Source organism: Cervus canadensis, chromosome 21 (assembly GCF_019320065.1).
Source record: "Cervus canadensis isolate Bull #8, Minnesota chromosome 21, ASM1932006v1, whole genome shotgun sequence".
NCBI classification, from domain to species: Eukaryota; Metazoa; Chordata; class Mammalia; order Artiodactyla; family Cervidae; genus Cervus; species Cervus canadensis.
The window spans coordinates 51,241,261-51,255,162 of NC_057406.1; the positions used below are offsets into that span (position 1 = coordinate 51,241,261).

Sequence of the window (13,902 nt, forward strand, 5' to 3'; positions counted from 1 at the left end):
GTCCAGTGCCTTGTATGCCTTGGAAAGGCTGCCTGAAGGGTTGTGTTGAGCAGGATTTCAAAGCCATGGTCTTCCTCAAGGGGAAAATGTGTCATGCCCAGCACAGGCACAGGGAAGGAGCCCGGTACACCCGTTGACAGGGTTGGGCCCACCATCGTCTACCAGGAGAGAAAATATGGAAATGGATCATTTCAGTATAATATAGGACAAGTAACTGAGACTTTTTACTCCATGAGATGGTATAGGTTCTCTCGGTAGTGATGATAACTGTTAACATCTATTGGGCACTTTTTATGTGCTAGGCACTGCTCTAAACATGTTACATGTATTAACCCATGGAATCCTCACAAGACCCTGCAGAGTAAGTGCTATCACTCTGCCCATTTTGCAGATGAGGGAAATGAGCCATAGGGAGATTAAGTGACACGCCCAGGTTCACAGAGCTAGCAAGTGGCAAAGAAGGAGTTCAAGTTCAGGCAGTCTGGCCCCAGAGCAAGAGCTGGGAGTGACCAAGCTCTACCATCCAGTAGGTGCCAAGTTAAGAACTAGTCACACTGGCCTCCTCCTGTTTCGGAACAGGCTGGCACTTTTAAAATGTCTGTCATTCTTCACTTGTGAATCTTTGTCTCATGACAGTGGATATTATGTCCCTGCTGACCTCTCAGTTGGACAGTGTGCCCCTGGGGCTGGGGGCACTGTGGGTGATGCATTCTTTAATCTCACAGTCTGGCCCAATTCACTAAATAGTGGGTTTTCAATAAATGAGAGTTGGTGTTAAAAGAATTAGGATTTAACTGAGTTAAGACTCACACAGGTTACAAGATTACAAGCATCTGAAATGTACAGTGGAGAAAGTGATGCTCCAATGTCCATGACCCAAAGTAACTGAAGTGTTTGGCTCAAAGGACATGAAAGAGGTTAGCCAGATGAGCTTCTGATTTGCAGTTCTATAGCCTGAAACCTTAAGCCTCAAGTCTGGAAAATATTTGCAGCCTTGTTTTGATTAAAAGTAATAACCATGAAATACTCACTTTGCCTCTGTGTTTTACCAAGGGAAAGTGTGGAAAGTGTCCCCAGTCGCCCATCTGCCCATTTGGAACTAAACCACTAGTAAGTATTTCTTTGATATCTTCTTTGATAAAACTGTTTCTGGATTACAGGGAGGTCTGAATTAGAAAGTGAGTCTCCAGCACACCTCATTTCACTGCCCTCCATCCTTCACTGGGTTTTAATTCAATCTCACCTTCTTAATCTTGTGTGCATCTTTCTAAAGTCTTAAATCCATTTTTTTGAACCAAAGCAAAATTTTGATTAATAAATAAATAGAAACAGGAGCTCATCTCAGTCAACGCCCAATGGAAGAAGGGATTTTTCCGTTTCTGCATCTTTCATATCCCAGTAGCTGGTTGAGGACAGGAGCAGGAAATCTTATCAGAGGAGGTGGACTTCGCAGTAACACTGTTTCAAGCCCTGAGGAGACCCACCTTCCAGATTCCCTTTATGGTTGAAGTTATAACTAACTTTCGCAAAGAAACACATGACAGACTTGGGGGGTGATACACATATCTCTGAATGAATGACCTCTCTGTTTCTTGTGGCTGTTTATAGGGAAAAGTGCTTCAGAGGATGCTCCAACGATTACAGTCAACACACACGCACCTTCCATGGCACAATAGTAATTTATGACAATAACAATGCTGACTTCTCACTTGAGTTTGCATTTACTCTTGTGTAAGTCTTTGTAAACAGCCTTAATCCTGCCTCAGACCAAGGCAGACCATCAACCAATAAATAAAAAGAAGCCAAGTCTCAGCTCAATGTCCAATGTTGGAAAGATGCTTTTATCTGTGTTACTCTATGACTCTTCCTAACTTGAACTAATCTTCTAAAGAAAAGTTCTCTTTATGGAGTATCACTTTAAGGGATAATTATCTGCATTTTGCCACCTAGTATTCTGACAGCCAACATTTCAATGTTGCATTTTCTTTTTTATGAAGCAGCTCCAGGAAGCCAACCCCCTCCCTTCCCAGAATGTTTCAATCAGAGAGACAGCAATGTATCACCCACCTCCTTGCTTTCAGAGGTTAGAAAGCTTTGTCCTAACTGAAAAGCTGATATTAATATAATTGCTGTTATTTCATAGGGCGAAGAGACGAGGAGATGTCTCTATACCATTTATTTCATGGGCAGGCGATCCCATTTCTTTGGGTGCCAGCCAAAGTGTGTGAAAACCGTCATTGTGAGTATAAATTTAACAAGCCTTCTAACAATGGCAGTAATATTGAGAAACATAATCATATGCTATACTTTTCAAAGTGCCTTTGCATGGATTCTTTCTGCCATCTTGCCTTCCTTCTCATTATTTTTAAATATTGATTTGTTTAGCTGCATCAGGTCTTAGTTGTGGCATGTGAGACCTTCACTGCATCATGCAGGATCTTTCATTGTGGCACATGGACTCTCTAGTTCTGGCGCATGGGCTGAGTTGCCTCATGATATGTGGGATCTTAGTTCCCTGACCAGGATGGGGGTTTAAGCCGCATCCCCTGCATTACAAGGCGGATTCTTAACCGCTGGACCACCAGGGAAGTCGCCTCATTATCTCCATTACAGTTGTCACTCAAAATAACCGGAGTAGCCCCAAAACTCAGGACAGCCCTACCAGTCAGTACCCTGGTGACAGCTGCAATTTTCGGTCTCATGATGAAGAAATAGAGGGACCAGGAGGCTAAGAGGCTCTTCCTGTTCTCACAAGAAAGGGAAAGAGACAGGAAATGGGCAACTCCCTGAGGCAAGAACAGGGGTGCCTGGTCCTTTAGAAAAGTGGAACCCCAGGGCTAGGGACCTCTCGGCTGTGGCTTTGGAATCTGCAGGAAAATTCTCTATAACATCCGGTCCTGCTCCTTTCACAGAAGACAGTCTCTGCCAATCCTAGAGGCCAGTGATTCGGCTCTTAAGCTGTGGAGTGTGCAGCTGCAGGAGATGTTGTTTTAGTGCACTCAAGAATAAAAGTAGGCCCAAGCAAGCAGATAATCCTGCAGGGCTTCCCGGAACTAAGAGAGTCATTTATAGAATGTCAGAGGTCTCAGCTGCCTCCCAACCTTCAGTTCCAAATGAAATAACACAACACACAGGGGCCAGGTTTGGGGATGACCCGGGCCCCTCCCAGCTGGCTCAGTGGTAAAGAATCCGCCTGCAATGCAGGAGACATGGGTTCCATCCCTGGGTTGGGAAGATCCCCTGCAGAAGGAAATGGCAACCCACTCCAGTATTCTTGCCTGGGAAATCCCATGGACAGAGGAGCCTGGCGGGCTATAGTCTATGGAGTCACAAAGAGTTGGAGACTAAACAACAACAGGGCCCATCTGGCATCACCTACATGACTCTTTCTTCCTGCTACCCCTCCTCCCTTCTCACTTTTCTTCACCCTCCCCTCCTGCTTGCCTTTTTCCTTCCGGTCCTTCCTAGCTCCTCAGCAGAAGCCTCCATGCTGGTGTTGGCACCCGTGGAAATTGCATGCCCCGCTGCCCCGTTCTGGGGGGATGCTGTCCCCACCCCTTATAACCATTCCACATGGGGTCAAGGCTATGGGCACACATCCAGGCCCGCCTGCAAGATGTCCACACTGAGGCTGGACATGTCCAGAGGACGGCGGTATGGCCCTGTCCCCGCCCAGCCTGGCCCTTCTGTTTCAGACAAGAGAATGCTGTGCAGGCTACTTTGGCCCCCAGTGCCAGCCCTGCCCAGGGAAAGCTGAGAACGTCTGCTTCGGAAACGGGATCTGCTTGGACGGAGTCAATGGCACAGGCACGTGTGAGTGTGGACGGGGCTTCAGCGGGACGGCCTGCGAGACCTGCGCTGAGGGCAAGTACGGCATCCACTGCGACCAAGGTGCGCACCCCGCCACCGCCCAGCGGGCTCCCCAGACCAGCCGGGAGTGCAGGCGGAAAGAGAGTCTAAACACCTGCTCCCTGACCAGCCTGTGTCCAGGGCAGGCTGGAACCCTGCCCACCCCGCCCCCCGCCATCAGCATGTGAATTACAGGAACTTCTGTGCTGGGTCATTTGCACTGGGCAGCAACGCCAAACATTTTCAGGACTAACTAACCTGCACCTACCTGCCCGCCCCAGTCTGCCCACTGACATTCTCCAGCCCACCCATGTTTCTGTATGGGTCTGTGGGCCCTGATCTCTGGTTACACTCAGTTTGGGACATTGTGTGACTGTTTGAAAAGCAGATCTGTGCACAGGATCTCATTTAATCCATACAGGAACCGTATATACTGGAGTGTTCCTGCCCCCTTTTTACAAATGAAGACTTAAGGCAAAGAGGTTGAATGACTTCCCCCAAGGTCACACCTGATGAGATTTGAATGCACACCCTGCTGCCCTCCAAAGCCTTGTTCTTGAATCACGCCCTTTACGTGACGGTCACGCTATTGGTCCACACAGCCAGCCACATGCTTTATGTTGTTTTTTCAAAAATTGTGATCTGTTTTAGCTAAGTCACCTGCAGTCTCTCACCCTGACTTTCTTGTGCCCAGGGACACACATTTATGAGGTGGCTGACAGGAAAGAAGGGGTTTCCTAATCCGTGATGAGAAAACAAAGCATTTTTTCTACCTTCTGTTGAGAGTCATGCATGTGACCTGGCTATCACTGTTTTCTCATCAGCCAGTCCAAGCCAGACAAAATCAATATATAATTGAATCATTATAATTGGGCTGTATAATATGTAATGGCATTACTGTGCTGATTTTTTCTGTGTTATATGGAAGGATTATATACTTGCATTTATGCAGGATTTCCTAACCTAGGATCCACAGATGATCCTCACAGGGGCCAGCAAACCCCCAAGGCTGAATGCTTTTTTCTGAGAAAGGCATCCTTAGCTTTCACCCAGGTCCTAAAGACACTCACGACACTGCTGCATAACAAAGAAATCACCATTTCTGTGTAGTCAATGAAGGCGGTGCCACAGCAGGTTTATAGGATCCTAGCGGACTTCTCTCTGAACCCTACTCTCAGGGAACAAACATGGTCCGTCCCGAGGGATCCCACATAACCTTGGCTCGTCTGATGACCTGAGCCGAGGACACTCTCACACTGCTTGGGTCACCGCCCCACAGTGCTACACAGTCCCCAGAGGGTGGTCTTTGTTGAAGCCAACCTGTTTCACCATTTAGCCCACTCCCGTGCCCCCTGCCCTTCCTGGGAATCCAACCCCTTCCCCCACCCACCCCTTAGTGACACTAATTATCTGGAAGCGGACTGGAGGATTTAAATGCACAGAAGTGAACCTTTGCAGCCAATGAAAAGTGAGTTGTTGAACACAGGTCAGACATCTGACAGTGTGTGGCTGTGTTCCCACCTAGCGTGTGCTTGTGTCCACGGGAGATGCAGTCAAGGACCCTTGGGTGATGGCGCCTGCAACTGTGACGTGGGCTGGCGAGGAGTGAAGTGTGACAGTGGTAAGAGCCAGCCTTCTGCTGCTTGTGATCTGTTCTCAGCAGCTACATTTTTCCTCCTAAAATAGAAATGGCATCTTCATTTCTTTCTTTGGCAATAATTCCTACTTGCAGCAAAAATAGTTTGCAAAATAACAGCATTAAAAAGAAAATAAAAATCATTCATATTCCCAAGGCACAGAGAAAACTATCATTAATATTTCCAACCTTTTTCTAGGTATAGACGTGTGTATGGGACCATGTTCTGCACACAGTTCTGTGAGTCTCTCACTTCACATGATACATATGATCAATATCTTTTCACATGAATAAATACATAGAGAAATATAATTTTTTTCTTAATTTCTATATAATATCCGATTATCAGACTGTGTTAGTGGCTCAGTCATGTCTGACTCTTTGTGACCCCATGGACTGTAGCCCACCATGGACAGGCTCCTCTGTCCATGGAATCTTCCAGGCAAGAATACTGGAGTGGGTAGCCATTCTCTTTACCATGTTCTGAAAATTAGTTTTCTGCTATCATAAACAATGCTGCAAAGACTGTTTCATTCATATATATATATATTCATATATATGTGTGTATATACTCATATATATTTACATTTATCTTACTAATCCATTTGGTTAGATTCCTTGAGATGGGATTTCTGAGTTAGCAGTTGGTACTTTGGGGGAAAGTTTGCTACTTACTGCCAAGAGATTATATCAATTTATTCCCCACTGTCTGAGCCAGTCCATTTTCCTGAACCCTCCCTCCTCCTGCTGCACTGATGATTCCTAATGTGTCCCCATGAGAGTGATGAACAGAGAGAAAATTTCACACAGAAAGAAGCTTGTGGAAAAGCCCAAAGATGTGGGGGAGCTCTGCACATCTACAGAACCACAGGATTGCAGGATGAGAGGAATATAGAGGCAAAGACGAATGTGGAATGAGAACAAGCCAGAGATGTGGGCAGCAGTCAGGTCATGGAAGCCTAAGGGTGGCAGACCTTCTGCTGAAGCCTCCCGTTGGGAAGCCGTTCAAGGGTTTTGAGCAAGTCAGCAGTATGATGTGATTTGTGTTTTAGAAAGGTCATTCTGACACTGGATTGGAGAGATTACCCCTGGAAGCAGGTATCAGAGAGTCCCCCTCTTCTGGGGCAGGAGCTGGAGAGGAGTCACAGGTGCCTGACAGCCCAGTGAGGGCTAAGGGATATGGAGTTATCAGGAGTGTCTTTGCCCAACACTCCTGGTGATGCTGAAAATCAGGGTAACACGGGTTTCATCGAAAAGCTGAAGTGGGAAGTGTAAATGGTCTCGAGCCACGCGGATACCCTAGAGCAAATGTAAAGTGCTGGTGTGCCAAGCACGGGTTTAGAGGACCTGGGAGATGGAAGTGGGGAGGAACGGGGTCACACACACAGGAAGGCAGCCTGGGGGAATCCCTAAAGCAGAGCATGACAGAAGTGACAGCCAAGGATAATCAGGAGGTCATCTGCTGTATCTTAGACTACCCGCATGGGCACAGGAGGACCAACCGCATTGAAAGGGACCGGGAGCAACCTGGAGGCTGCACAGGTTTTCAGGAGGCAGTTAACAAAAATATGAACCAAGGTGCTGGCCTAACTGTGGCAGGGAAAACAGACACTTGATTGTCAAATGAGCTAGAATCAAGAGCACGAGGTGGCTAGAGATACAGAAGAAAGGAAGAGGGAGGGAGGGGTCCACTGTGCAGATGATGGGCCAGTTCTGGAAGAGTCCAGCTTAGGGGCAGGGTGCAAGAGGTAGTGCGGTTTGCAGGCGGGTGAGTTTGAGGGGCGGGAGAACACACAGGTGGAGGCTCCCAGGAGGCATTAACTCACTTATTCATTCATCGATACTTGGAGCTCCCGCCGGAGGACACAGCAGTGAGCAGTGTGTGGTCCCTGCCCCAGCAGCCGGCAGTCTGGGGAAGATGCGGAAGGTTCCCAGACAGAGCAGGTGTGAGTGTGTGGGTGGAAGGCTCGAGAATGAGGCCAAGGCTGGAGACATACGTGTCATTAAGCAGGTAGAGGTGTATTTGTGCCATGATGGGAAGAAAGTGGGGCCAAGGATGAACCACCAGACTCATCTTCTTCCTGCTTGCTCTACTGTGGAGAAAGACCCCAGTCCACCCCACCTGCTCACCCAGTCTTGGAGCCTCCCTCTCAGCCTCCCCCCGCCCTGTCCCTAGTATCGTAGGGAAACCATCTCACCTCCTGCCTCCTGCTGCCCTCTCACCAGTACCCTTGTGATCCATCTCTTGGCCTTCTGTCACATTTCCCTGCATTCCATTCTTCACGCTGCTGCCACACAGAACCTTCTAAAGCACAGATGTCTTGGTCTGTTCAGGCTACTGTAACAAAGTACCATAGACTGAGTGGCTTATAAAAAACAGAAAGTTATTTTGTTCAGGAGGCTAGCATTCAGGATCAGGGTGCCCACATGGCTGGGTTCTGGTGACAGCCCTCTTCTGGGTTGCAGAGGGCTGTCTTCTCACGTGATGGTACAGGGGGCAAGGGAACTCTCCAGGGTCTCGTTTGTAAGGACATTAGTTTCATTCGTGAAGATTCCACACTCATGACCTAATCACCTAAGTCCCCACCTTTAAGTACCAGCATATTGCAGAGTACATTTCAAAGTATGAACTGGGGACAGGGGACATAAACATCTGGACTACAGTAGTATTGTTTGCTACCCACTCTCCAGGACTTAGTGACCTGCTGTGATTCTCCATTGCTTCCAGGAGGAGAAATTTCATTGCCTATAGGAGGAACACCTTAGGAGGGTGTTCAGTTCAGTTCAGTCGCTCAGTCATGTCCGACTCTTTGCAATCCTGTGGACTGCAGCATGCCAGACCTCCCTGTCCATCACCAACTCCCGGAGTTTACTCAAACTCATGTCCACTGAGTCAGTGATGACATCCAGCCATCTCATCCTCTGTGTCCCCTTTTCCTCCTGCCTTCCGTCTTTCCCAGCATCAGGGTCTTTTCCAATGAGTCAGTTCTTCACATCAGGTGGCTAAAGTATTGGAGTTTCAGCTTCAGCATCAGTCCTTCCAATAAATATTCAGGACTGATCTCCTTTAGGATGGACTGGTTGGATCTCCTTGCAGTCCAAGGGACTCTCAAGAGTCTTCTCCAACACCACAGTTCAAAAGCATCTATTCTTTGGTGCTCAGCTTTCTTTATAGTCCAACTCTCACATCCATACATGACTACTGGAAGAAACCATAGCTTTGACTCGATGGATCGTTGTTGGCAAAGTAATGTCTCTGCTTTTTAATATGCTCTCTAGGTTGGTCATAACTTTTCTTCCAAGGAGCAAGCCTCTTTTAATTTCATGGCTTCAGTCACCATCAGCAGTGATTTTGGAGCCCAAAAACATAAAGTCTGTCACTGTTTCCACTGTCTCCCCATCTATTTGCCATGAAGTGATGGAATTGGATGCCATGATCTTAGTTTTCTGAATGTTGAGCTTTAAGCCAACTTTTTCACTCTCCTCTTTCACTTCATCAAGAGGCTCTTTAGTTCTTCTTTGCTTTCTGCCATAAGGGTGGTGTCATCTGCATATCTGAGGTTATTGATATTTCTCCCGGCAATCTTGATTCCAGCTTGTGCTTCATCCAGCCCAGCATTTTCTCATGATGTACTCTGCATATAAGTTAAATAAGCAGGGTGACTATCTACAGCCTTGACATACTCCTTTCCCTATTTGGAACCAGTCTGTTGTTCTATGTCCAGTTCTAACTGTTGCTTCTTGACCTGCATACAGATTTCTCAGGAGACAGGTCAGGTGGTCTGGTATTCCCATCTGTTGAAGAATTTTCCACAGTTTGTTGTGATCCACACAGTCAAAAGCTTTGATGTTTACTTCAATAAAACAGAAGTAGATGTTTTTCCGGAACTCTTGCTTTTTCTATGATCCAACGGATGTTGGCAATTTGATCTCTGGTTCCTCTGCCTCTTTTAGATCTAGCTTGAACATCTGGAAGTTCATGGTTCACATACTGTTGAAGCCTGGCTTGGAGAATTTTGAGCATTACTTTGCTAGCGTGTGAGATGAGTGCAATTGTGCGGTAGTTTGAGCATTCTTTGGCATTGCCTTTCTTTGGGGTTGGAATGAAAACTGACCTTTTCCTGTCCTGTGGCCACTGCTGAGTTTTCCAAATTTGCTGGCATATTGAGTGCAGCACTTTCACAGCATCATCTTCTAGGATTTGAAATAGCTCAACTGGGATTCCATCACCTCCACTAGCTTTGTTTTTAGTGATGCTTCCTAAGGCCCACTTGACTTCACATTCCAGGATGTCTGGCTCTAGGTGAGTGATCACACCATCATGGTTATCTGGGTCATAAAGATCTTTTTTGTATAGTTCTTCTGTGTATTCTTACCACCTCTTCTTAATATCTTCTGCTTCCATTAGGAGGGTGTAGTACAAAGCTATTTGCCAGTTGGCACTTGCCCAGTTTCCAGCCTGGTCTCCCGTGCACAGTCTGTGCAAGGAGCACAATCTGTAGTCCTGTACTAGGAGCTTCAGCCTAGTAATGGAAATAAATGTTCAGTCATATTCAAAACATTGCAATATAAGAGTGCAGAGTAAAGCGCCTCTAGACCAGACTAGACTGTCCTTTGTTCGCATGCAAACTCCCCACCCCCGAGTCATGTCAGACATCATTAATTGATCATTGCACTCTTCCCTCTGAGGTCAGATAGGGGCGCCACATCCTTCTCAAAAGAGCACACCACGTGGTGTCTTATCAATTAACTGAATCAAAGGTCTCGGGCAGATTTCATAGAGCAGGACCTAAAAGGTGACTGGGGTTTCAGAAACAGGACAGAGAGAAAGAGGTTTCCAGACTCAAGGACGAGCACCCATCAAAGCACAGGACGGCACTGCACCCACCTGCCTCCCTGGGATCTGCAAACGTTCCCCCTCACACAGAGCACGACCACTTTCACAGCCAGATCTCCGTTTCAGGACCTTCTATGTAACGTGGCCAGGCCTAACAAGATTTCTTTCCCAAAAGCTCTTAGCCTGAGCCACCAACCCAGTGGGTACTTCTCCATCATCTCTAACAATTTCTCTCTGGATCCTCCCCTGCCAGGAAGTACCTGTTAGCTGGGCATCCAAGAATAAGAACATAATGTTGTTCCAGGAAACTTAGGAATTAATTCAGCAAATAGGTAGTGAGTACCTGCTGCGTGCCAGGCTCTGGGCTATTCTGGCACATGCAAAGCAACAACATCAGTAACTTAATTATAATTAGGTGTTTGCTTATTTGGGCCTCCCTGGCTCAGAGGTAAAGAATACACTTGCCAGTGGTGACCGGGGTTGTGGATTTGATCCCTGGATTTGGAAGGTCCCGACCTAGAGCAGGAAATGGCAACCCACCCCAGTATTCTTGCCTGGGAAATCCCATAGATTGAGGAGCCTGGGGAGCTACAGTCCATGGGTTCACAAAGAGTAGGACACATCTTAGTGACTAAACAATAAAATTTGCTTCTTTATATCTCTCTGTAGCGAAATGATGAAAAAAAAAAGAATAAGAAACATAGAAAGTATAAATATTGGGTTGGCCAAAAAATTCATTTGGGGCCTTCCATAAGCTCTTATCAAAACGCACATGAACTCTGTGGCCAACCCAATAAGCCCCAGGGAGTAGTGTGCAGCCTTACCACCTAGCACGAACCTGGCACACGGGAGACACTCCATTGGTGTGTTTGACCAGATTTGTCTCTGAGCTTCCTAGCAACCAAGGTAAAAGAGGATTTACGTGGTCACATAGTTCCCATGATGTGTACCAGTTAACTTGTGAGGAACTAAATCATTTCCTACCACCAAGTACTAAAAGATTATTCCTGAGTGAGATTTATTAAAGAAAGGCTGACAGCATTTGGTTCTCTTTTTTCAGAGATCACAAAAGACAACTGCAACGGGACCTGCCACACCAGCGCCAAGTAGGTGCCCTCTGGCCACGTCTGGGAGCGATGCAGAGGGGATTTTTCCTAATAGTGTGTGTCCACCAGACCCCATCTTTAGGGAAGCAGCTTCCTGAGGCCATTTCTGAGGATTTATGATATATTTAAGTACAAAACTAAAATGAGGCCACCATCAGTTTGCCAGATCCAGCCTTTTGAACAAGCTGCACCCTGGGCTACCTGGCACATTGGCAGAGTACCAGTTGTTACCCCCAATCCAAGCCTCAGGGACCCTTTCACAGAAGCAGAGGGAGCCTGTTGGGCCTCAATTTCATCAAACCTTACTTGCAATTCACAGCCAAGCCTCCCGTCTTCACAAGTGAACTTCATATTCATAACACCCAGAGGAGCTTAATGGGTTAATTCATTAGGAGTCCAGAAGCTGGAGTTAGACTTGAATCAGCCTCTGTCGTTTCCATTGATTATATGACCTTGAGCCACTTATTTAATGCCTCTAAGCCTTGGTCTCCTCATCTGTAAATGGGAAGAATGACTGACCTACCTGTTAGGGCTACTGGATATTGTGTAGGTTATGTGAAGTAGTGTGTGAAGTATCGGTTCAAGCACATAGGATGCTCTCTGAAGATGGGCAGTTGCCCTCCGTATCCTTGGACCAATGCCTCCATATACACACTCTGTTGTTTGCCTGAAAAGTGACTGACCACCCCCACCCCCCATGGCGGGGCTGTGCTAGGGATCAACTCTCCTCTCAAGCCTTAGGGGAGACGTCTGAGTGCCTCATGGGGCAGGAGCCAGGATCCTAGGGGGAGGCGTGTTGTGAGTCCCATCCAGGCGGGATGTTGTGCATTTTTCTGCAAACACCACTTGCCCTTTCTCTTGGCAGCTGTCTTCTCAATCCGAATGGCACAGCCTTATGCAAATGCGCAGCAGGATTCCAGGGGAATGGGACCATCTGCACAAGTAAGTAGAGAAGGAATTTGCTGGGTGGAGGGTAACTCAAACTACTGAGAGATCTGTGTTTCTACAGACTAAATGGGCAGCTACAGGACTTCCCTGGTCGTCCTGTGGTTAAGACTTCACGCTGCCAATTCAGGAGGTGTGGATTCGATCCCTGGTCAGGGAACTAAGATCCCACATGCCATGTGATGCGGCCAAAAATAAACAAATGGGCAGCTGTTACCAAGAAGTGATGGAGAACTGGATGTGGTAGGGTAGCTGGTCTCATTCAGGGGTAGGACACCTCCTATTCACGGCTGAGATGTGTTGGTTTGGGAACGTCCGGGGCCACTGCCCTGGTTCTCTTCTCTAAGTCTTGGCCACAACTGGAATCACCTGGAGAGCTTTAAAAACCATGGATTTGGCTGACCAAGGGTGTGGCCTGGGCATGGGGACTCTGAAATGGGACACAAAGAGGTTTGAGCCCTGGTTCTCTTTCCCACTCCCCACATGGCCTTGGGTGGTCTCTAAACTACCCTTAGCTCATTTATAAAGTACACATAAAACTCCGTCCCTTGCAGAGAGATTTGGGATGAAATGACCTCTCCATATACAACAACAGAACGAGACAGCTGTCAAAACCAGCCCCAGTGTTAGACTCCTTGGGTTCAGATCCATGTTCTTCCTGTTTGTGTTACCTGGGGACCGTTGCTTGACTGCTCTTTGTGTCATTTTGTCATCTGTAAGTTGTAGGTCATAAGAGAATCTTGCTCAATAGATTGTTGGATGACAGCATGACTTAATTACTACCTGTGAACACTCCTGGCACAGAGCACTTGATAAATGTGAGCTAACACTCTTATGATGACCAATACATATTCAGTGCTAGAAAAAAATGGAAACAGCATCATTTCCTCTTGACACTGTGTCCAGGAACGCTTCAGTCCAGATTGTGGTGGAGCTAGGCAATGATTGCACCAGTTTGCTTTCTTTTTTTAATTAATTAATTAAATTTGGGCTTGTGTTCGCTTTTTCTAGTTGTGGTGAGTGGGAGGCTCCTCTCTAGCTGTGGTGCACAGGTTTCTTACTGTGGTGGCTTCTCTTGTTGCAGAGCACGGGCTGTAACACATATGGGCTTCTGTACTTGCGGCACACAGGCTTAGTTGCCCTGCAGCACATGGAATCTTCCCAGAGCAGGGATTGGACCCATGTCCCTTGCTTTATAAAGCGGGTGGGCTCTTAACCACTCGATCACCAGGGAAGTCCTCACCAATTTGCGTTCTAGACCGTCTGACCCTGGGGCTTGTCTCAGGTGTTCCCTGAAGTAGGATGTGTTCAACATACCAGTGAAAACAGTGGAAAGACAAGTAACTGTAATGTTTCTCTTGCCCCCTGTTTTGGGGGGAGATAGCAAAACGGCAGCTGTTATAAACAGTCCTGTCGTTAGACTCCCTGGGTTTAAATCTATGTTCTTATAGTGTGTATTACCTGGGGACAGCTGCTTGACTTCTCTTTGCATCATTTTGTCATCTGTAAGTTAATGTAACGCTCAATAT

At 47.0% G+C, this 13,902-nt stretch overlaps 1 protein-coding gene across 2 annotated transcripts in view; it reads left to right on the plus strand.

Moving 5' to 3' along the window:
* STAB2 (stabilin 2) overlaps positions 1–13,902 on the plus strand; it is a 165,081-nt gene that overhangs the window by 99,409 nt on the left and 51,770 nt on the right. For both annotated transcript variants that reach the window (XM_043440283.1, XM_043440284.1), the window contains 6 exons: positions 1,054–1,110; positions 2,144–2,239; positions 3,696–3,891; positions 5,375–5,470; positions 11,383–11,428; positions 12,294–12,370. In XM_043440283.1, coding sequence (XP_043296218.1) covers positions 1,054–1,110; positions 2,144–2,239; positions 3,696–3,891; positions 5,375–5,470; positions 11,383–11,428; positions 12,294–12,370 — 568 coding nt within the window. The remainder of the gene's footprint in view (positions 1–1,053; positions 1,111–2,143; positions 2,240–3,695; positions 3,892–5,374; positions 5,471–11,382; positions 11,429–12,293; positions 12,371–13,902) is intronic.